This window comes from Vulpes lagopus, chromosome 1, assembly GCF_018345385.1.
Source record: "Vulpes lagopus strain Blue_001 chromosome 1, ASM1834538v1, whole genome shotgun sequence".
Taxonomy (NCBI): Eukaryota; Metazoa; Chordata; class Mammalia; order Carnivora; family Canidae; genus Vulpes; species Vulpes lagopus.
In genome coordinates, this window is record NC_054824.1 from 176,819,658 (window position 1) to 176,843,631 (window position 23,974).

The window sequence follows — 23,974 nt, forward strand, 5'->3', positions numbered from 1 at the left end:
CAAACCATAAGAGGCTCTTTTAAAAAAAAAAAAGATTTGGGATCCCTGGGTGGCGCAGCGGTTTGGCGCCTGCCTTTGGCCCAGGGCGCGATTCTGGAGACCCGGGATCGAATCCCATATCAGGTTCCCGGTGCATGGAGCCTGCTTCTCCCTCCGCCTGTGTCTCTGCCTCTCTCTCTCTCTGTGACTATCATAAATAAAAAAAAATAAAAAAAAATAAAAAAATAAAAAAAAATAAAAAAAAAAGATTTTATTTATTTATTCATGAGAAACACAGAAAGAGAGAGGCAGAGACACAGGCAGAGGGAGAAGCAGGCTCCATGCAGGGAGCCTGACATGGGACTCAATCCCGGGTCTCCAGGATCACGCCCTGGGCCGAAGGCAGGTGCCAAACCACTGAGCCACACAGGGATCCCCACTATAAGAGACTCTTAATCATAGGAAACAGACTGAGGGTCGCTGGAGGAGAGGGTGGGGGGATGGGGTAACAGGATGATGGGCATTATTAAAGAGAGTATGTGATGTAATGAGTACTGGGTATTCAGTAAGACTGATGAATCACTGAACTCTGCCTCTGAAACTAATAATACACTATATATTAATTAATTGAATTTAAATTTAAAAAGGAGAAAAGAAAGAAAAGAAAAGAAAGAAAAAAAAAGAAAAGAAGAAAAGAAAAGAAGAAAAGAAAAAGTGACCTGAGTATCCTTTTTTTTTTTTAATTAATTTTTATTGGTGTTCAATTTACCAACATACAGAAAAACACCCAGTGCTCATCCCGTCAAGTGTCCACCTCAGTGCCCGTCACCCATTCCCCTCTAACACCCGCCCTCCTCCCCTTCCACCACCCCTAGTTCGTTTCCCCGAGTTAGGAGTCTTTATGTTCTGTCTCCCTTCCTGATATTTCCCAACATTTCTTTTCCCTTCCTTTATATTCCCTTTCACTATTATTCATATTCCCCAAATGAATGAGACCATACACTGTTTGTCCTTCTCCGATTGTGACCTGAGTATCCTGTGTGGTTTAGCTGTGAATATTTCTCACCCAGTTACAATAATATCCGCACAGATAATTATCTAACCAAGATGATGCTATAACCATGTCGGAGGATGGGGCAAGGGGAAGAGGAGAAGGAAACATGTATGAGATTGGAGAGGAGGAAGGGAGCTAAATTCTCAGAGGCCAGCAGATAATTCCTAAACCTGAAATATCAGGATATGGTGATTTGAGAATGGCATTCAACTAGGAAGATCAACAGCAAACCAAATTAGCTAATACAATGGAAAATGGGTGCTTCTGCAGAAGGGGAACTGGGGGAAAAGAAAGAAGATCTAAGGGAGTAAAGACCAAAAAAAGCTTTGGCTATTTAATTCTTTATGTGTATGTGTAGACAAATAAATGTGAAAATTTATTTATTTTTTATTTTTATTTATTTATTTATTTTTAAATGACAATTTAAAAAGGGAAACAAAAGCTTTTGCTCCCCTTCCCCTAAATTCCATACGTCAACTTTTAATTAAGGGCCAGAGAATATACCATGATTATTTTTCTTTGAGTGGGGCCCAGGGCCCTTGCTATGATACAGTGTTAACTCTAAACTGCTCACAGAGAGAAAGACCAGCCCTCACCCAAATCAGCATCTTGCCTTGGGATTGAGAAAGGTCTTTCCCAGTGTGGGGGACCTAACTAATTTGCATTTAGGGTTGTCCAGGGCATCCTCTGCACTGTGAGGCTCTTATGCAGGGAACATACCAGTCTCCCTCTCTTCCTCCCCGTGTCACACTCAAATAGCTGTGCAAGTGGCAGCTGGACGTATGTGCAATCTCTCCCAGTTAGGTTGTGAGTATGTAAGGCATAATGCTTTATATAGAGATATCAATAGATAAAATGCATGCATGAAAAATGTATAATCTCACTTCATATAAAATTAGAGAAAGAGCATTGAGAGAATTACCCATTTTTAATAGTAATAATGTTTCTAATAGTAATAGTAATTAAATAAAGCCCTTGTGAGGACTTTTAGCCTTCTAGAATGTCTCAGAAGCAGACTGGCATGAGAGCAGCCCTGGGCTGTAAATGATAGATGTGGCATCGTCGCCTTAATTGTCTGACCAGCACACCAGTGCTTCAGATCTGCACCTAGTTCTCAAATCATGGACAAGAGAGCTATTCTTACTGTATTGATTTGGCATAACTATATTTTTAAGCTCAAAATTAAATTAATTTTCTGGCAGCCATCCGAGAAAGGCACCTCTTACTCTTCATTCATGACCTCTGGTTCATTATGGCCCAGGAAACAGAGCTGAGCCAAGCCTGCCCTACAGGCTTATTGAGTTAGAGTCAGACTCACTGGGAACAAGGGAGCCAGCCCAGACCCTGGGAGGCTGGTCCCGAGTACACTTGGTGATGTAGGAGGCAGGAAGCAGGAGATTGGACCTCTTTGTGTATGAGGTTATTTATGAGCTGGTAAGGGCTGTGTCTGGCATTATTCAGGCTTTGGCTACTTTTGTTTTTATCTGGTTTCTTTTGTTCAGATTGATACCACTCCGTGGTACCTTTCTAGAGTTGGCAGCACTCTTTCCAGTCCTCATTTCTAATTCTTCTCAGGTGGAATTTTGGGCTCAGTGACTTGGGGAGCCATATCCAGCCCTGGTGGACAGACTACTGAAGATTTCCTTTCCTTAGGGGAAAGGAGAGAAAATGAGGGGGAAATATCAGAGAGGGAGACTGAACATGAGAGACTCCTAACAGTGGGAAATGAATAAGGGGTAGTGGAAAGGGAGGTGGGCGGGGGATAGGGTGACTGGGTGATGGGCACTGAGAGGGGCACTTGACGGGATGAGCACTGGGTGTTATGCTATATGTTGGCAAATCGAACTCCAATAAAAAAATATACAAAAAAAAAAAAAAAGGAAAAAGATTTCCTTTCCTTACATCTAGATCCATGTCTTTCTCTCTTATTTTTCCCTCTCTTAGTCTTCAGCTAAGCCTGAGTAAGATCATTTGAGAGAATTATTGTGGCCTCTCCATATAATGGGACAGTATTCATCAATAAAATGGAATGAACCATTGATACATGCAACAACATGGATGCATCTCAAGGGCATTTTGCTAAGTGTAAAAGGCCAATCTCAAAAGGTCACATACTGCATGATACCATTTATATAATGTTTTTGAAATGGAATAATTATAAGAAAAGGAGAAGAAATTAGTGGTTCCCTGGGGGAATGTGCATATAAAGAGAGATTTCTGCAGTGATGAGACAGTTTTATCTTATGAGTGTGAAGCTGGTTTCATGAAACTACATGTGTGATAAAACGACACAGAGTTATATACATACTTTGTAGATGTTGTAAATCTTCTGGTTTTGACATTATGTTCTAATTGTATAAGATGTAACCAGTGGGGAAATAGGGCAAGGGGTATACAGTATCTATAGTATTTTTACAGATTTTGTTAATTTATAATTATTTCAAAATGAAAGGTTTTTTTCTTAAAAAAAGGGAATGAACTATTCATAATGCACCAACATGGATGACTCTCAAAATAATTATGCTGAGTATAAGAAACTAGTCAATATTTGCACGTGTCCTGGTGCATTCTTGTACATGTATATCCATTCTTTATAACACTCAAGATGATTAAAATCGTTGTATTATAAACTGAAAAAAAAAAAAAAAGAAGCCAGTCAAAACAAAGTACAAAAGAAAAATATAGATGATTTGGACTACCTCAAAACCAAAAATGTTTACGTGTAAACAATGCCATCAAGTAAGTGAAAAGACAAAAAAAAGAAAAAAAGAAAAAGAAAGAAAAGGAAAAGAAAGTGAGAAGACAATCCACGTGGCATGAGAAGGTATTTGCAAATCATATATCTGATAGAGGGTTTGTATCCAGAATATATAAAGAACACTTACAACTCAATAAAAGACAAACCCAACTGAGAAATAGGCAAGATTTAAATGGACATTTCTCCAAAGAATAGAGAAGAATGACCAATAAGCACATGAAAAGATGCTCAGTGTCACTGGCCATCAGAGAAATGCACATTCAAACTAGGATAAGATAGCAGTTCTCACTCACTAGGACAGCAGTAATCAAAAAGACAGATGATAGCAAGTGTTGACAGGGTGTTGGAGACATTTGGAGCTCTCATACACTGTTGATGGGAATGGAACACGCTCCATCTGCTCCAGTTCCTCAAATTGTTCACCATAGTTACTGGATGACCCAGAAATTCCACTCCTAGTTATCTGCCCAAGAGAACTGAAAACATGTTCATGCAAAAACTTGTTCTTGAGTGTTCCTAACAGCGTTACTCATGATAGCCAAGAAGCAAATAACCCAAATGCCCATGAACGGCTGAAGGGATAAATGAAATGTGGATTGTCAATATTGTTGAATATTTCTTCAACAATAAAGAGGAATGAAGTACCAAAATGTGCTGCAGCATGGATGAACCTTGAAAACATTGTGTTACAGAGAAGAGCCAGCTGTTGAAGTTTACGTATTGTATGATTTAATTTTTATGTCCAGAGTAGGCAAATCTATAGAGATAGAAAGCAGATTACTGGTTGCTGAGGGCTAGGGGTGTGGGGGTAGGGTGGGGAATGCTAGTGGTTAAGGGGTTTCTTTGGGAGGAGTATGGAAATATTCTAACCCTAGAGTTAGTGATGGCTGCTCGACTCTGGAAAATATAACAGAAGCTATTGGATTGGATACTATATGTGGATATATTTCATGGCATATGAATTATATCTAAGTAAAACATTTAAAAAAAGAGTATATACTGTATGATTACATTTATAGAACATTCTTGAAAATGCAAGCTAATCTATGGTGACAGAAAATATTAGCAATCACTTGGAAACAGGAAAGACTATAAAGGGACATGACAAAACTTTTTGGAAAGTGGTAGAAGTGTTCACTGACTTGATTGGGATGGTTTTGTGAGTGTATACATATTTCAAAGCTTATCAGGTTGTATATTTTAAGTGTGCAGTTTATTATATATCAACAATAATGCAGTTAAAAAAACTGAAGCAAAAACGTGTGAACTTCACATATAATATGCAATTTATTTATTTATTTTATTTTTTAATAAAAATTTATTTTTTATTGGTGTTCAATTTGCCAACATACAGAATAACACCCAGTGCTCATCCCATCAAGTGCCCCCCTCAGTGCCCGTCACCCAGTCACCCCCACCCCCTGTCCTCCTCCCCTTCCACCACCCCTAGTTCATTTCCCAGAGTTAGGAGTCTTCCATGTTCTGTCTCCCTTTCTGATATTTCCTACCCATTTCTTCTCCATTCCCCTCTATTCCCTTTCACTATTATTTATATTCCCCAAATGAATGAGAACATATAATGTTTGTCCTTCTCTGATTGACTTATTTCACTCAGCATAATACCCTCCAGGTCCATCCATGTCGAAGCAAATGATGGGTATTTGTCATTTCTAATAGCTAAGTAATATTCCATTGTATTATTTATTAAAAATAACTTGACAAATATTTATTGGCCACTGGTATAGTGTTAGCTCCCAGGGATACCATGGCCAGGAAAAGATGGGTCCAGCCTTCAAGCAATTCATACAGGCACAAGCAGAGTAAGAAGCATATGGCTTGCAAAATGGTTTATATACCATTTCAAGCCTGGGGAGTCATGGTCAGCTTCTTTCTGGAAGTGGTAGCCCTGGAGTCAGCCTTCAAGGGCAAAGAGGACTTAGAGGTAGAACATGGGGTTTTGTGATGATGTAATGGTCCTCCTTCCTGATGCTAATATAGGGGAAGCAGTAGGAGCACAAAGTATGTACCTGTTATATCTCCAAGGTGACCTTAGAGATTTTATTTTTGCCCTATTGCAATCATGCTTTTCTCTTAGGAGCCCCCCACAGTGGAGTAGATTGTTGTATTTACATGTACCTTAACAATAAGTGAAGCAAAGTTATAAATAACATCCTTCATTGCTCTTGGCAGCCTTGCTATTATTTAGTTACTTGTGATGAGGTATTCAGAGTTTGTTCTTCCACTCCGTTGTTTGCTGTGTGAGAGAGCCAGGCCTGAATGTCTCATTCCCCATCCTGTCCTCAGCAGGTAGCATAGTCCTTGGCATGTTAGCAGGGCTTGAGAAAGATAACTTGCTGATGGGCTAGGAATTGGGTTGATACAGAACAACACATTTGACTTTGACAGGTAGCCTCAGGCATGGCTCAAACTTTGTGGCAAGAAGTGGAGAGTAGTCTCACTGTTCCTGCCCCCGCTGTCTCTCTCCGCCTCTTAGCTCCATCCCCAGTCATGCCAGCAACCATCTATGCTAGCCCTGCCTACCACATTGTCCTAGTGGCCTCCTGTCAGGAGACTCTTTAATGGAATCTACTCCCAGAGGCTGCTGGGTGAGGTTCTTCTCAAGAGGTCAGGACAGTCTGTCCTGGAGAAGGCAGCTCTAGCCATTGGCCTACTCTGGGCAAGTTGGGCATTCTTGGGCCCCAGTTGAAGGACCACTCATGTCTTGTCTCTTTTCCTCTTCCTGCCTCAGCACTTCTGTATGCCACCATCTTTGGGAACGTGACGACCATTTTCCAACAGATGTATGCCAACACCAACCGGTACCATGAGATGCTCAACAGCGTTCGGGACTTCCTGAAGCTCTACCAGGTGCCAAAGGGCTTGAGTGAGCGAGTCATGGATTATATCGTGTCCACCTGGTCCATGTCCAGGGGCATCGATACAGAGAAGGTAAGGAGGGTGACAAGCTCAGGTGAGCCCTGTGTGTCGGCTTTCTCAGACGCGAGGCTCTCCTGGGGCAGGGGTTCTCAAACCTGGCTGTGCATCAGAATTCATTTGGATAGTTTCGGGTTCCCACGTCCTACCTCCAGAGGTTTTGATGGCTTCTAGATCAGCTTTGCTCAAGGACCAGCAATTAAGAGATCAGGAGCCATTATTTAAGAAACTCGAAAGAAAGTGTGTGTCTCCTAGAGAAGAGAGGCATTGGAAGCCTAGCTGTCTCGTGCAGAACTTCCTAGACTTTTACGATGATAAGGCTCAGGGCCATCCAGGGGGAGGTTATCATTGTGACTGATTTTCCTTCCGCCTCAGGCTCTGAGATGGCACAGCACTGCCAATGACTTCGTCTTTCTTCAAATTTTTGATATTTTGTTCATTGGGGATTTTTTTGCATGAATTTTGACATTTTAAAATACAATATTAAACTGTAATTTATCTTGATTACTGAGTTTTTAACCCAAGGCTGTTGCCTCACTGTAGTCTCAGCTCTGATAAGAATCCCACGATTTGTGGTCTTTATTCCCATGGAGATTCCCAACCTCTATCCCAGAGGTATGGAATCTGGGTTTAGAGGAGGGGAAGGTGGGAGGAGAGATCTGCATTTGTAAGAAGTGCCCAGGTGATCCTATTCATCAGATAAGTCTGGTCAATACCGATAGAGGGCTTGTGTGTTAGTCATCTTGGGCTTGAGGAAAACCCCAGTTAGACATCTTTCTAAGGTTAAGGGTATCAGTTTTCCCATCTGCAAAATGGAAACAAAAATAAATCCCTATTGTTCTTTAAGAGTCGCATATATGCATTTCAATAAAGTGAAGAAATTTTGTTGGCTGGGAAGAGTAGAGAAAAGGTACAGTGGACTTTCTGTTCTCTTAGGAATTATCTCCTGTGTATATTTCTATAAGCAGACATGTAATCCTGGGTCCATTTTTCTCTGCTTCTCGGTGTTTTCAGCCACACTTCTCCTTTTACTGCCAATCTTGAAGTACTTGGGGAATTCTGATTCCTTTTGCTGTTAGAATAAGAAAAACAGAAAGATAATGTTGCTGCAGAAATATAACACATTCCAAGCCAAATTCAACCGACTTTGGATCAGCTATCCTTGCTCCTACCCTTGCATTAGAATAGTTAGTTGAGAGTTGACAGTTTAAAAGGAAAAACTTGAACTCAATTTAATTGCTTCCACCTTAAAAGGAATGATAATTCGGTTTTGTTGAAGATCTGCCATAATCACAACAGTAATATAATAAGCTCACCACTGTAGCACCAGCTACCATGCCTTGAACGTGCTTAAAAACAAATATTTACTGCCCTCTGCACGTGCCTGGCCCCACGTTCACGCCTCAGCTATGCTCTACAGCAACTCTGAGAGGGAGCCACCGTTGTTTCTACCCAAGAGACTGAGGACACAGAGGCCTGATTAGATTTGTTAACTGCAAAAAAAAAAAAAAAAAAAAAGATTTGTTAACTGCCTCTGGTCATAGAGTTAAGAATGGCAAAGTCAGGATTTGAATCTAGTTTTGTCTGACTTGGAAGCTTATGCTTTTCCTACTATTACTGTTTTTGTTTTTTGTTTTTTGTCTTGTTTTGTTTTGTTTTTAAAACATGTACTGAAGGGAAGGAGGAGGAGAAGAGTCCAGATGGAGTTGCCCTCATTTCTCACTCGGGCAGGGTGTCATTTGGGTGGGTCCTAGTCCCTGGCTTTGCCAACCACCTGCCCTAACTGCGTCTGTTGCTTTTGCTTCATTCAGCGAGGCACGTAGGTTCTGTGGGTGCCTGGCAGCTGATGGAGCAGAAAGGAGCTTTGATCTCTCAGCCCTGGGGCTCCTTTTCCGAGGGGCCAGGATGGCTTTGTGAATCTGGTTGTCTGGAAAGAAGCCATTCCCCACCCCAGTGCAGGGCTGGGCTGGGCGGCTGCCCATGAGAGACAGCACCGTCAGCGTTTGCCCTCTCTGCCCCTCCCTTGCTGTCTCACTTTCCTGGGAGGCTTTGGGGGTGTGCCCCAGGTCCTGGCCTGGGTGGCAGATGGAATACTGTGGTAACTCACTGCAGAGCCCAGCCTGGCCTGGGTGGCTCCTCTCCTAGCCCCTGCCCCTGGTGCGTGGTCCCATGCCTCTCCCTGGTTCCCCTACCCTCTATGTTGGATCAAAGTCGTCAGCGATGACTATGGGAGCCTAGGGGTATGTGTGTGGGGGAGGAGGGAGGGTGACCATGAGCATGTCACCTGTCCCTCTGAGCCTCAGTTTCTATGTCTGTAACACATGGAAACTAGATGCCTTTTAATATTAAGGCCTACCTCTAAGGCCCCTTCACCTATGACCTGGACTTCAAAACTTCCCTCAACCTGAGCCACTGCTCTGCTGTGCCAACAACCTCAGAAAGGAAAGGCCGCATGCACTGAGCACATGTGTGTGCCAGGGCTTTGCACACACCAGCTCATGGAATCCCCCGAAGAAGTCTATACTCAATGTTCAAAACTGAAGACTTGGGAAAGAGGCTAAGTATGGCTTCAAGTTCACATGAATAGTAAGTGTTCATGTCAGGACTTGAATCCAAGTCTGCTTGGTCTTAAAGCCCATTCTCTCAACCATGTTCCATCCTGTCCAGCCTGGGGAGGTTCCATGAGCCTTCATGGTGACATTTCCCAGTGGCCTTGGGGGCCTTCAGGAAGCAGTAGGGAGGGTCTCTCCTCAGGTCCAAAGAGAAGGGAAGGTGCCCAGGAAGGGGTCTTCAGCTGAGAAGCATTCAGCTCCGAGGGAAGTAGTCAGGACCCCCTCACCCGCCCAGTATGGAACCAACAGAAGAATGACGGAGGTGCCCGAGGGCCATGGCAGTCCGGATTTCTCTACCCCTAGATTCCCTCTCCTCCTCCCCCATGCTTTCCAGTGGATTTGGAAACAGTGCCCAGGAATAAAACATTGTCTCCGTGCCAAGGCCTCCTTCACTAGCAGCCTCTGCCAGCAAAGCTCAGCCCAGGGGAAAGCAAATATTTAAAGGTGAACTTACCTGGAGAATAAATCTTGGTTTTGAACTGCCGGGCACAGGTTTGACATGACATGTGAGTGTTCTCCACTCCCTGGTTGTTCTGCTTGGGGAGAAGAAGATCCAAATTAAATCTGCATTTCTGCAGGAGTCTTGTTTTTAATGAGCTGTAAGGAGGGAAACACTTAGCAAGCGCTCCATCTAAGCCTTGGCAGGCTGAATTGTCCTCTGCCTCGCCAATGCTCCGCTCCCCTCTTCTGGGGGTCCTGCTTACTTCCTCAGCGTCCTGCCACCCCGGAATGAGAAGGAAGAGGTGCACAGAGCATGGGGACCAGCGTGTATGGAGTCTGTTCCTGGGTCCTGCGCTGTCCTTGGGGCCATGTGCTGGGAGATGTCATTTCATTTAATCTCCATAAGCCAATATGGATTTTAACTACTGGACCACCTCTGACCACTGCCTCCTCTGTCCATGCAGAGTATGGGGGCTCTTGAGAGGGTGGGGTATGAGCAAAACTGCCACTGGCAAGGTGAGAGTTTTGAAGGAGGCTGAGAAACTTCCAGATTTCAAGATAAGCTCCAGGCGTGGAGGCAAATGGCCTAAGGTGAAGGTGGAGAAGCAGGGGTGCAGGAGTAACTGGCACCCAAAGGCAATGTCTTCGCTGAACATGTTTGACTCTTTTCTTAAAAATTTTATTTATTTATTCATGAGAGACACAGAGAGAGAGGCAGAGACACAGGCAGAGGGAGAAGCAGGCTCCGTGCAGGGAGCCCGATGTGGGACTTGATCCCAGAACCCCAGGATCACGCCCTGAGCTGAAGGCAGACGCTCAACCACTGGGCCACCCAGACGTCCCAACATGTTTGACATCAGGCCCCCAGCTTTGTTTGCTAGGCTAGGATGGGAGAAAGGATTATTTTAAGAACACTCCTAATTTCTCTGGAAAAGTCCACCTGATGCTTGCTAGGGAAGGTACCATGCAGTGGTTTCTTGTAAAAATTTAGTCCAGGGAACTTTCTCCCCCTAGAAAAGGCTGAGAAATTTTTCCTTTCTCGAAAGACAAGACCCCCCCCCCACCCCATGACCTCTTACAGTTCCCACTTTGCCCTGAATTTCTAGATGCTGAGAGTGGCACGACAGGTGCATTTGTTTTGGGCAGTGACGTAATGTAGGAAGTGGTTAGTATCTCAACCAGGCCCCGGACTCAGACTACCTAGTTTGAGAGCCCAGCTCTGCCGTTTTCTGGCTGTGCAACTTTGGGGAAGTGATTTGTCTTCCCTGTGCCTCGGTTTCCTTATCTGTAGGATGGTGTAGTACTAGCACTGAACATCATAGAGTTGTGTTGTGTGAGGATTAGATGAGCTATTAAATGCACATAACACTTAATAATGTAAAATCATTGCTAAGTTTCACTTCTTTTGCCTATTATTTGTCTCCTCCCCCCATGAGATGGTAAGTTTCACAAGGGCAAGGACTTTGGTCTGTATTGTTCACCGCTACATTCTCAGAGCCTAGGATGATTCCTGGTGTCTAATAAGTGCTCAATAACTAAGTATGAAATGAATGAATGACTTTAAACACTTAGCAATGCCTGGCACAGAGTAGATGCTCACTAAATACTACTTTATCTCTCTCTTTAAGCCACACACATATTCAGTCCCTGAGCAGCATCAGCTCCACCTTCAGAACACATTCTGAATCTGACCGCTGCTCACTGGCTCCCCTGCCAGCCTCCCAGTTAGGGTCCCCTCACTCATCACCGGGACGCCTGCAGGAGTGACCTAACTCAATTCCTTGGCTCCATCCTTGGCACCCTACAGTCAGAGCCCTCTAACTCCACTCTCTCGCTGCGGTGATCCTCTTAAAATATAGTCTGGTCTTGTCGCTCCCCTGCTCCCAAGCCTCCAGTATGTCCCCATGACACTCAGAATAAAATCAAAGCCTTTTCAAAACCCAAAGTCTCTACATGCATGTGTACTTGGCATTCTCTCGAAACTTCATCTCCTACCCCTTGACCCCTTTCACTTTGGTTCTTGCTTGGGTCCCCTCACAGCATTTGCCTTGCTGCTGGAATGTCCTCTTTCATATGGTTCCCTCTGACACATTTGGTAGGTGTCAGCTTACATGTCACCTCCTCAGATAAGCCTTCCCCAGCTGTCAATCTAAAGAGTCCCGCGTACTCTTAGCCCTGACTCCCTGGCCCTTCTGAGCATCTAGCATGGATTTTTGTGGTCGCTGCTTATCTGTCCCACAAGAGTGTAAGCTCCACAATTGACAGATGCTGTGGCTGTCCTGTCCACCAGTGCCTTGAGGAGTGCAGTCTAGCCCGGTGGGGCTACTTCCACCCCTGGGGTCGCAAGGGGCAATGGGCTGGAGACCGCAGTGAGGACCCTGACGCCGTTTCTTCCTGTGCCCGGCCAGGTTCTGCAGATCTGCCCCAAGGACATGAGAGCCGACATCTGCGTGCACCTGAACCGCAAGGTGTTCAAGGAACACCCAGCCTTCCGGTTGGCCAGCGATGGCTGCCTGCGGGCTCTGGCCATGGAGTTTCAGACAGTGCACTGCGCCCCGGGGGACCTTATCTACCATGCGGGAGAGAGCGTTGACAGCCTCTGCTTTGTGGTCTCCGGCTCCCTGGAGGTGATCCAGGATGATGAGGTGGTGGCCATCCTAGGTAGGTGTGTTGCCCTTGCTCGACATACACCTCTGATGCCCAGGGTTCGTTTAGCTACTGGGCAGCTCGGTGCTACTGCTGCCTTCGGCCAGAGAGAGAGATTGCTCCTCAGGTCAAGGCCAATCGCTTGCCTCTGTCCAGCAAACAAATATTTGAGTGCCCGTGTTGTGCCAGTCGCTGTCTTAGGCACTTGAAGTATTTCAATGACAAAAAATGGGTCTTGTCTTCAAGGGGCTCCCAGGCTACTGGGGAAGATGAGCCATAAGTAGACACTTGCATACAGGGGAGGAAGTATCTAACTCAGTATTCAAATGTCAAGAAGGTTTCCTGGAAGAAATGACCGATACCTAAGTTGAAACCTAAAGATTGGAGAAGAGAAGGGACAGGCGGGTGTCCTCAGCAGAGGGGAAAGCACATGCAAAATCCCTGCAGAGAGAGAGCCTGATTCATTTGTAGAACTGCAAGTGCGTCCCCTTGGCATGACTGGAGCGACAAAACAAGAAGGGACACGAGGAGAGATGGGGCTGGGAGGGTGCTAAGTGCTGGGCAGATCATGGCAGGCTCTGGGAGCCAGTGAAGGGTTTAAAGCAGGAGAGAGCACAGTCAGATTTGAACTTGAGAAAGATGATAGTAGTTGCTGCTTGGGGAGTGATTGCAGGGGGACTGGGAGCTTGCAGCTAGGGCCGGGAGATGAGGTTAGAGATATGCTATCCACGGGCAGGTTGATGGTGCCCCGAACTGACACTGTGATGGGCAGATGGAGTTGACTCCTTTAAGAAGCAGAATCAGCAGATGGTAGATTTGCCGGGGGTGGGGAGGGCGAGGTGGGGACAGTTAAGAGTCAATGAGCATTGCAGGATTTCTCACTTGGGTAACAAGGAAGCACTGTGTGAGCCACACAGTGACCTGGGGGTTGTGGGAGGAGGAACAGGGCCATGGGGGCACATGTTGATACTTCAGCATTTTGAGCATCAGTGGCCTTTGAGAGATTCATCCGATTGCCTGAGGTAGCTACAGAACAACTCTTGATGGGAGCCACGTCTACCTCTCTGAAGGGACCAACCATCAAGTAATAGCCATCACTTACGGCCATCTAGTCTGTGCCAGGCATTTTACATACATATTCTTATTTAAGCCTTATGGTAACCCTATGAAGTGATTTCATCTCCATTTTGTAGGTGAGACAGTGAAAGCTCAGAGAGGTTAGGGAACTTTTCCCAAGGCCTCACAAACGATGAAGTCCATGGGGCCAGCACCCTGGAGTCCCTCTGAGTCCAAAACCTCTACTCTGATCCATTTTGCAATACTGCCACCCTAATGATAGCTTATGTCGTTTGCTGGCCCATTAAATTTCACTGCTAGACATTGTGGACATATTTTATCCTTTACATATGATTTAAAAAACTGAGACAGGGAGAGGATAAGTCATATGGAAATTAGAAGTGAGATTCAAACCAAGTATCTAAGCATGCATAGTATTCGTGTGTGTGTGTGTGTGTGTGTACACATATATGTTTATAAAAGTCCAAGCTTTGTTCCCGCTTGACTTTGGAGTGCATGATCTGCAGCCTTCCTGTTGCTCCCCTGGCCCCAGGCCAACTTGCCCTCTTGATTACATTCTGCTCAGGTTAACCCAGGAATGATTTATATTCCTTCAACATGTGTTGGCAGATGGTCAGAGGGAGCCTGGGATAAAGACTGGGTGCGGGGTGGAGGCCCAAACTGTTTTTCGCTAAAATGACTGTGTGGATTCCTGCTCTCCACTGAACTCTGCAGACAGGGTTATTCTGTTCCTTGCCATCTTCCACCTTTAATCCTCATCGGTGTCCTTGGTAAAGACGACTGTCCGGGGATAATCACTATTGAGATATTCACCTGGCTAAGAAAAAGTAACCAGTGACTAGTGAGCTCTTCTTTGTGTTGGAATTGGAGTTGAGTTTGTTTTTTTTTTTTTTTTTTTTTTTTTTGGAGTTGAGTTTGAACGGATCCTTTGGTTAGGGGCATCTTCCACCCATCCCCCTTACTGATAACTCCAAATGCCTTTCCAAGGACTCTCTGCCTGTGACCAACACCATCCCTCTCACATACGCGTACGCAGGGCGTCCTTAATGATGCACCTCACACAGCTGCATGTTAGGAGTTGGGGTTGGACCATGAGGCATGAATATAGGACAGAGCTGCCGAGCGGTCAAGGAAGGCAAATGACCACTTCCCAGCCGGGTCTCCACTCTCCACCGCCTGGGCTTCTTGTAGGGAAGCCAACCAGGGCTTGATCCACTATTGATTTACTTGGTCACTTGGCTGCTTCTCCAGATCCAGCTCTCTGTCTCTGGCCCCCCTGGGCATCCTGCCGGCTCCAGTTAGCAATGGCCGGAATAACTCAGCAGCCTCAGATTCGGAGTGGTTATTGCCCTCAAGCTGTCCCCTCTAGAAAAGGCATCTTTGCTGTGTCTCCAGGAGCCAGATTAGGTCTGAAAGAAGTAGGTCCAAGCTTGATATCCTAAAAAGCCTGTAACATTTTAAGAGGCTCTTACTCTATACAAGGACGAGAAACAAGGCCTTTGAACTAACTTGACCTCTCGGCCAAGATGCATCAGATTCTTAGCTATTTGCCCCCTGGAAACTTACACTTAGAATTTTTGTTGTTGTTGTTGTTTTCCTAAATAGAATATCTTTTGCTCAGTTTACTGAAACCAGTTGTTCTTGCCAAGGGGGTTCAGGTGACAAATGGTTGTTAGAACTTGATCTCTACTGGCTTTTGATGCATATCAGTTCAGTCCAACAAAATTTCTTGAACACCTACTATTTACCAGGCACCATCATAGAATTGAGATTATCAGTGGACCACACATAAGCCTCCCCGCCTTCTAGGAGCTATGGTAACCCTATGAAGTGATTTTTATCCCTAAAATAAAAAAGTGCAGGAGACTGCCATTATGCAAAAGGCAACATTCACACTGCTTCATAAAGTGTTACCGCTTCCCCGGGGTCATGGGACAAGTGATTTTTGAGCCGGTACTGTATCGAGTGCTCCAATGTGGGGGAAAAAATAGCCAGAGAATGTTTAGTTATCATGAAGTGGGAGCCTTTAGGATAAAGGACAGAGCTTGTCTGTCTCATTCGGTTGTCTCTACTGTCTTGTTATCAGTTCCCTCATTTACATTCTGCTAATTTGTTTCTTCCTCCCAATTTTAATATTCTCTGTTTAATTTTAGCACAAGGACGAGGAAAAGAGTCTGTATTCATAACTGAATGTGTTTAACAAGTGTTAAAAATAGAACGCTTTATAAAAAAGTTTTCTAGAAGAGTGTTTGTCAAACGTTCTTGACTCCACTCGTCATATGAAATGGTATGTTGTCTCAGGAATGAATAATCTCATGTGCACACACAGTTACACCCCAAGCTCAGTGCTTACTCTTGCTGCATGAGATGCAACCTGGTGTTTTCTATTCGATTCCATTCTCTTTCGTTTAAAAAGAAATTGACGTCATGACTCACTAAATTGCTTTCTTGTCTGACGCAAGGCCTGCACTTTAAAACATGGGGTTCTACAAACGTCAACAACCTCTCTTGGACTAAAAGCCTTGCTGTCCCCTGAGGGCAGAGAACACAGCTGGATAATCTCTTAGGATCTCCTTTTCCTCTGTCGTTCTCTGCCTTCCCTTTGAGAGGACACTTTCCCAATCTCCTTTTCGGAATTCTCTTAGAATGCACTAATGTCTTCTCAAATTTAGTTTCTTGGTTCTTTGAAGTAAATTCAAGCCTTTAGCGTGTACATTTTATTCTTGATATTTTTAAAGTAATTTTCTCCCAATTTTTCATAGCTATCAGAATACAAGGGCATGGGTGCTCATTTTGCCGGTGCCCAAATGGTGGAGGTGCCCAAATGCCTGCAAGTTAAGTTGTTATCTTAGTTCTGTTACTTGACCAAAGTAGGTGACTCATGTATTTTCATCGGGGTTCTGCTTGAGTGTGATCCAACTCCCAGTGTTTCCATCTTATAAACGCAGTGTTTAAATGATCTTGTTTCACTGTGATTTAGTATCCCTATAGTAACTTCTATGGGTTTTGCATTTTAATACTTAATTTGTATTTTAAGCATGGATCCTCTTGTGTCCTTTCTTTTTGATTTGTCTTTTTTTTTTTTTTTCCATTCCCTTGGGCAAAGCAGAATCTTTTTAGCCAGACTGCATTGAGTTGTGGAAAGATCCCTGGGCCTGGAGCTAGAGATTTAACCATAGCCCTGGTACTGCACTAACTCCCTACAGGAGTTCCACCACTGACTCATGAAATCTCCAAGGTCTTCTGGGTTTCTCAAGCCCATTGTGCTGCATCAATTGCATATTTACTCATTTGTCCCTCCTGTGAGCTGAGATCCTTTGGTTTCATGTCTCCAGCTTGGCCCAGCATATGGAAGGCACTGGGGCTATTTATGGAATTGAACTGAATTGAGTTGAATTGAATTGAAAGCAGGGAGAGATGGGGCTGTGAAGGGCCCCATGGTCCAGAATAAGGGTCTGGACTTTATCTTGAGAGAATGAGGAGCTCAGAGAGAGTTTATGAGCAACAGAAGAGTTTCATGAGCAACACGAAGATCTGAGTTCCACAGATACAGAGGTGTGGAGGCTAGCTCGGAGACTCAGATGAGAAATGATGAGAACCTACGCATGGTGGTGGAAGGGACATGTGGAGAGCTGGAGCCCAGAGATATTAGGGGAGGGAGAACCTCTGGGTTGTGGGAGGTAAGGGGAGGGAATACATGGCAGCTCAGGGACAGGCAGGAGAGCCAGAGGAGGATGAAGCATTAAGGGTTTATTCTACTGAGTTTGCAGCCTCTTTTTGGAACAGATCTAAGCATGTCTCTCAACTAGTGGAAATTCTTCTCCACTTATGGACAGGCCAGGGCTTGCCCAATGAAAGGGAGCAGCCATGGGGAAGATTGACAGGCCCTGGCTCATCACACTGAGTTAACTTACTACTTGTGATCCTGTCACATTGTACTGGGATTTACATGTAGATTCCCCTTAAATGTACATGTTCATTTCCTCTGTTCATAGAGGAAATCTTTTTTTTAATGAACACCCCCTTCTCATGGTTCCTAATTTGGAAGACACTTTCATCTTTGGTTAGTTCGTTTCTTTGTGTCCATTGACCTTGGTTGGATATGAATATGGCACTTATTTACTTAGTAACTATCACAGCATAACAGGGTGATAATAGTCTCTTTGCAAGGATGGGTGGTGTAGAGAAAATTCTTGTTTTGGATGAATGTTCTAATCCATTTGGGAGAGACAAATGCACGATTAGTGACAATAAGTTAATAGGTACTTCTTTCGCTAGACGTCCTGGCATGAACAAAGGGCATATTTATGGAGGAGGCAGGAGTTGACTGGGCTCGGAAGGATCAGTAATAGTGTTTGGTAGGCTGAGTCTTGAAGTGGGAAGAGCAATGTAAGTCCATAGAGCCATTAGAGTATGTGTAGCCATATTCAGGGACCGGTGTGAGTAGAGTAGACTGAGAAGACTTTCCATGTGGGCAGTGGTTCTCAATTTTAGTGAACATAAGGCTCAGCTGGAACGCTTGTTCACAGTGCAAATTCTCAGGCCCCTCCATAGCTCTAGGATGGAGTCTTGGAATCGGCATTGTTAACATGCCTTCCCCTCCCTGGGCAGTTCTGTTGCATGTGGTTAGAGGAGTATACCTTAAGAAACACTGCTTTAGGCAGTTACTATATACTTGATGTTTTGGTAGAAAAGGGTGAGATGATGATGTTGTAGAAAGTGTAAGGCACATGGTAGGGCACCTTTTATTACGTTAGCCTAAAGCATATGAAATTGCCAATTTTCAACTACTTTTTTTACCTGCCAAAATGGTAGAATAGACATCTTGTGATTTGTATTCAAGGGGAGGAGGGCCTAACCTAGGATGGTGGCTCTGTGAAGGTGGTATCAGGATTTAGACATAAGAAGTAGGGCCTGCTAGTGGAAGGAATAATGCAAGCTGAGGCCTGGGGAGGAAAGTGCAGAATGTATTTTGTAACCACAGGACCAACACTTGAGCTAGAGCTGAGAGCCCCAAGGGGCAGCAGTACGACATGGTGCCAGGGCGGCAGGTCAGAGCTAGTCTGTGGACATTTCTAAATGTCAGCATGAGGAACTAGGCAACGGGGAATCACTGAAGGTGATGGGTAAAGTATGACACCATTAGAGCTGTGATTTTTAAAGATTAATGGACTGGACACAGAGCAAGGAGAGGGGGCATTGAGTGACTCTGGTTTGTAGTAGAGATGAGAGGTGGTAAGGTATGGGCAGTAGACACTGAGACAGAAGGAGGGTTACCAGATTCAGCCAGTTAAACTTGGATTTCATATTAATGAGTAATTTTTGGCTCATTACATGGGATGGGATGTACTTATACTAACAAATTATTCATTTACTTGAAATTCAGATTTAACAGGGTGTCTTGTATTTTTGCTCGCTAAGTCTGGCAACCTATGATGGGAGGAACATATTGATGAGACATTCTGGAAGAAGCATCTGAAAGGTTGTATAAAAAGATGTAGGGAGCAGCCAGAGGGAGGTGAGAGGAGTGATTCTGACATCCCAGTGAGTGGGGATATGGAGACACTGGAACAGACGAGGCTAAGACAGGAGGAAGACATGGTAAGAGAGAAAGGTAATGAGCTTGGTTTTGACTTGCTGCATTTAAAGACCAGTGGGGTATCCAAGTGGAGTGCTCAGAAAAGTGGGTCTGAAACTACCTGAAAAGATTCCAGGGCTCAAGACAGAGATTTAGGATTCAGAGGAAGGAATAGAAAATAGGAAAAACAGACAAACAAACAAGACGGGCGCAGAGAGAACACGGGGAGTCATATTCATCTAAATGACCAAGTATTTCAGAGCATTTTAAATGGAGTGGGAGTGTAGCCATTCAAAATATAAAATGCTCATGAGGAATTTTAAACAGTGTTAGAAACTCTTAAGATAAGTAAAGTAAGTAAAATATAAATTTTAAATGCAATATGATCTCAGCCATGTGGGGGGAACACATTTGTAGATAAAAACTCACAAACATTGTGCGTTTTTATCTACAAATGTCTCTACTCACATGTCATAGTTGATGTCTTTAGTCTGTGAGGCTATAAGAGATTGTTGTTTTCCTTTTATATATGTATATATATATATATATTTTCTTTCAAGTCTTCCTTAAAAGAACATATGCTACTTTCAAAATTAGGGAATTTTTTTTTTAAGTGGATCTTGAGAAAGCGTTGTTTCATATATTCTTTTAGTTCTTAAGATACAGTTTGAGAGAATAACATTTTTTTTTCAAAAAGAAGCCTCAACAGCATTTCTTCTGTTTTTTATCGGTTCAGTCAGAAAAAAAAAATGACATTTATTTAGTGGCTACTACCCAACCCCTCCCTCAAATGCTCCTTGAAATGGAGGAGGGCTAGGTAGTGAGGACAGAGTGGCTATCTCACCAGGATTTTAAAAAGAGCAACAACCTCATGCAAAACCCTCATCATTTTAGAGATGGAGGAGCCAAATCCTTCACAGAGATGCTCCCTGAGATGCTTGTGAGGTGGAGGGGACGAGTGGGAGGTCCCTACTTCCTGCACTACCATATTCTGGAGTGCCTTGTTCCACATTGCCCTGGGGACCTGGCGTAGCTGCCGGGAGAATGTGACTGCCAGGACCATCTAATAACGTCGCTTGCTCATGCTCCACGCGAGGGAAGGAGGCTATGTGTAAGTGTCTCTCTAAACACTCCAACCAAGCATTAATATTCATATAGCTGTTCCATCAACCGAAGCAATTATATTAAATCCACACTCCCAGCAAGAAGCTATCATATGAATAATCTAGAACTTCAGAAATGCAAAACATTTGTGTCAGGTAGTGCACACAGTACTTGATTGAGGCAGGGTGGGGTGGGGACCAGGTTCTACTTCCTAATTATGTTTTTGTTTAAGCAATTTAAAAAATTGGTTTGCAGTCTCTGAAGACACCAGTCATTAGGAGAGTCAATAGATCTTTCTAAAGGAAATTCTTATAACTTTAGTGCCCAGAGGGGAATGGTTCAATAAAAAATTATGATAAGTCAAGGCAGCTGTAGTGATGACGATATACCAAATTTTATCGGCACCCAAAATGTTTTAAATATGATGTTAAGTGGAGGGAAAAAGCAGAGTATATAACTATATGTGCCATGGCCTCAACTGCATAAAAATGCATGTGTGAGCAGGAGACAGACGGAAAGCATACCAAAATGTTTGCATCAGGGATGCCTGGGTGGTTCAGTGGTTAAGCACCTGCGTTCGGCTCAGGGGTTGATCCTGGAGTCCCAGGACTGAGTCCCACGTCAGGGTCCCTGCATGGAGCCTGCTTCTCCCACTGCCTGTGTCTCTGCCTCCCTTTCCCTATGTCTCTCATGAATAAATAAATAAAATCTTAAAAAAAAATGTTTGCATCAGAGTTTTCTAAGTGGTGGTCTGCAGAGCCAATATTTTCAATTTCTCAGTATATTTCAGGCATTTTCTGTAGTGCACCTAGAATCTTTTATAAACAGGAAGGGAGAAAAATCAAGTCAACTTGTAATTCTTATCTCTAGTGGTCTTGGAAATTATCACCTGCCTTCAGTGAAAGATTTGTGGTCTGTTTACTTAGCAGAGACACATTGGGCTAATTTAATTTTATCTGATTGCAGTTGTGAAGAACAGAAGGAGAGTGTCGTGATGTTTCCAAGCCATTGCTTTAACGTAACCATTACTGAGCCAGCCCCCTTTCAAACAGAGATGCCAGTGTTGTTTGCTCCTGTTTGGTGTAGTCTCGACAAGAAAGGCTGGTGACCCATATTTGGGTGAAATTTTAATTCTTTTAAGGGGAGCATTTGCATGATAGGGTTATTTCTAACATTTATCATCTTTACATCTTCTTTTTAAATTTGTCTATACATTTTCATCTTAGCATGAAGCTGGATCAGAGTGAATTATGGGACTGTTTCTGAACAGGTCAGCAAATTCCTTTTTGAGCCAGGCTGACAAGGTAGCTCTCGGAGGACACCGGGCTCTTGCACTCAGGCTGGAGACCAGTCCTCTCCTCAAAGCCTCCATCCTGAGACATTCTATGTCTTTCATATCTTGGCCCACCTTATGGTCTTCCACTCAGACCCAATGAAAAGAGGGCTTTTCATTGATGTATTGATTTATTCATTCCATAAACATGTCAAGTGTAGTCTAGGGACTGAAGCAGACAGACACACCTGGGATAGAGCTATTCATCTCATCAAGGAAACAGATAAGCAAATACACCATTTTATTATATAGTATGCCGAGAGTAATAGGAGTAAGAACAGGATGCTAAGGAAGCTTATAAGACAGGCATCTAATCCAGCCTCACCAAGAGAAATCAAGAAGGGCTTCCTGGCCAAAGTGGTATCTGAGCTGAGATTTGCATGATCAACTGAATTCTACTGGATACAGCAGAGATAGTGGGGTTTAGAATAGAGGATTAAAGAGAAAGTGTTCCAGGCAGAGGGAACAGCATCTTCAAAGGCTTTTTTTTTTTTTTTTAAGATTTATCTATTTATTTTAGAGGGGGGCAAATGTGGAGAGGCAGAGGAATAGGGAGAGAGAGAACCTCAAGCAGACTCCCCACTGAGCACAGAACCCTACTTGGAGCTCGATCTCATGACCCTGAGATCATGACCTGAGTGTAAATCAAGAGTCGGACAATCAACTGACTGAGCCGCCCAGGCACCCGCAGCATCTTCAAAGACTTTAAAGCAGAAGAGTGACATTTGTGTTTAGAAAGGTCATCCTGGATGCTGCAAAGAGAATGGATTGCAGGCAGGAAGACCAGTGAGGACGATGTTGAGAGATGAGCGTAGCTTGAACCAACTTAATGTCAGTGGAAATGGAGAAAAGTAGACCAACTTATGAGATCCTTAATGGATAAAATTATCAGAGCTTGGTCTTTTATTGGATATGGAAATGAGCAAAAGGAGGAGTCTGGAATGACTCGGACAACTTTCACTGGGACAGGAAACACTGGAGGGTGGATAGGCTTACCTGGGGGTGGGAAGTTCCATTTGGGGATTTGTGATTTTTGAGCTAAGTGAAAGTGTCCAGTGTGAGATTCTAGACTCAGAAGAGAGACCCTGAGGTTTATGCTTGAGGCACAAACATGGGGACGGACCATCATGATCCAGGTGGCAGCTAAAGCCAGGTGAGAGGCTGGGAAAAACCCAAGGAGAGGAGAGAGGGCAAAAAGCCGTAAGGTCTACTAGAGCAGAGCCCAGCGGGTTTCCAGTTTATAGGGGATGGATAGAGGAGGCGGAGATGAACTGCCAGCGCAGGACAGTGGGCTATCACAGATGGCAGGGAGAGAGGGAAGGGACATTTTTAACTGATACAGAACCAAATTTCACTGACTTGGAGATGCTCCGGGTTGTAAGACACTCCAGTATTTAATGGCTTACTAAGACACAACACTGCCAGTTAAATGGTGATAGATTGTTGATTGTAAAACACATTCTGATTTCAGAGATAAAAAACGCTCGACAACCTAAGTATATATTAGAATCAAAGAGCTAGAATAAGTTGAGGACTAAAATACATCATTTAGATATATCAGAAAAAGAGCTATTGTTGACAGTGAGAGTAGTGTTAGCGGGACCTGCAGGGTGGAGGCAAGATTAGAGAAGCTTGAGAAATGGGGAGAGGGGGCTATTAGCTCCAGGGTGCTTGATAAATTGCAAAGATCTTCCATAGTTCTTTTTTTTAAAAGATTTTATTTATTTATTCATGAGAGACACAGAGAGAGAGAGAGAGAGAGAGGCAGAGACACAGGCAGAGGGAGAAGCAGGCTTCCTGCAGGGAGCCCGATGCGGGACTCGATCCCAGGACCCCGGGATCAGATGAGCCAAAGGCAGATGCTCAACCACTGAGCCACCCAGGTGCCTCTCTTCTGGAGTTCTGAAACAAGAGAGAAATAAGTAAGCAAGATAACAGTCAAAATATCACCTTTTTTTCCTTTCTGATTAAGCTAATATTGGAGAATATGCTTTGTATCTGTGTCCAATAAGGCTTCCCAGTATGGGGCCCCAGAATTAGGCCTACCTGGTAGTGCCGACCAGCACAGGCTGGCCTCTGAGGGTCTGGCTGGCAGATATTACAGCGTGGAGGGACAGAGAGAACATGCTTCTCGCAGGCCGGCAGATCCTGAAGAGAGCAAGGGGCCGGGCCTACCCATGTGCAGGTTCTCCTTCCAAACTCCTCCCGCAGAGGAGGGCATCAGGGAGGCCAAGGGTGTGATGCAGCTGGGACTGCCTTCACAGAAGGGAACATCAGGGAAATGGGGGTAAATCACCCCTTAACAATAGTGTAGAGACACCGTAAATAGTATTCTCAAGAATTTGAGCCATAAAAGGAAGGAGAGCACCCCAGAGCAGCAAACTTCACTTCCAGCCATCCAGCTTCCCCACCCCGCCCTTGCTGTTTGGAAAAATTATCCCTCTTTCCCATGTGTCTC

The 23,974-nt window shown here is 44.2% G+C and overlaps 1 protein-coding gene across 2 annotated transcripts in view; it reads left to right on the forward strand.

Moving 5' to 3' along the window:
* The window catches only part of KCNH1 (potassium voltage-gated channel subfamily H member 1), a 375,869-nt gene that overhangs the window by 259,275 nt on the left and 92,620 nt on the right, over nucleotides 1-23,974 (forward strand). For both annotated transcript variants that reach the window (XM_041771002.1, XM_041771011.1), the window contains exons 8-9: nucleotides 6,541-6,740; nucleotides 12,187-12,439. In XM_041771002.1, coding sequence (XP_041626936.1) covers nucleotides 6,541-6,740; nucleotides 12,187-12,439 — 453 coding nt within the window. The remainder of the gene's footprint in view (nucleotides 1-6,540; nucleotides 6,741-12,186; nucleotides 12,440-23,974) is intronic.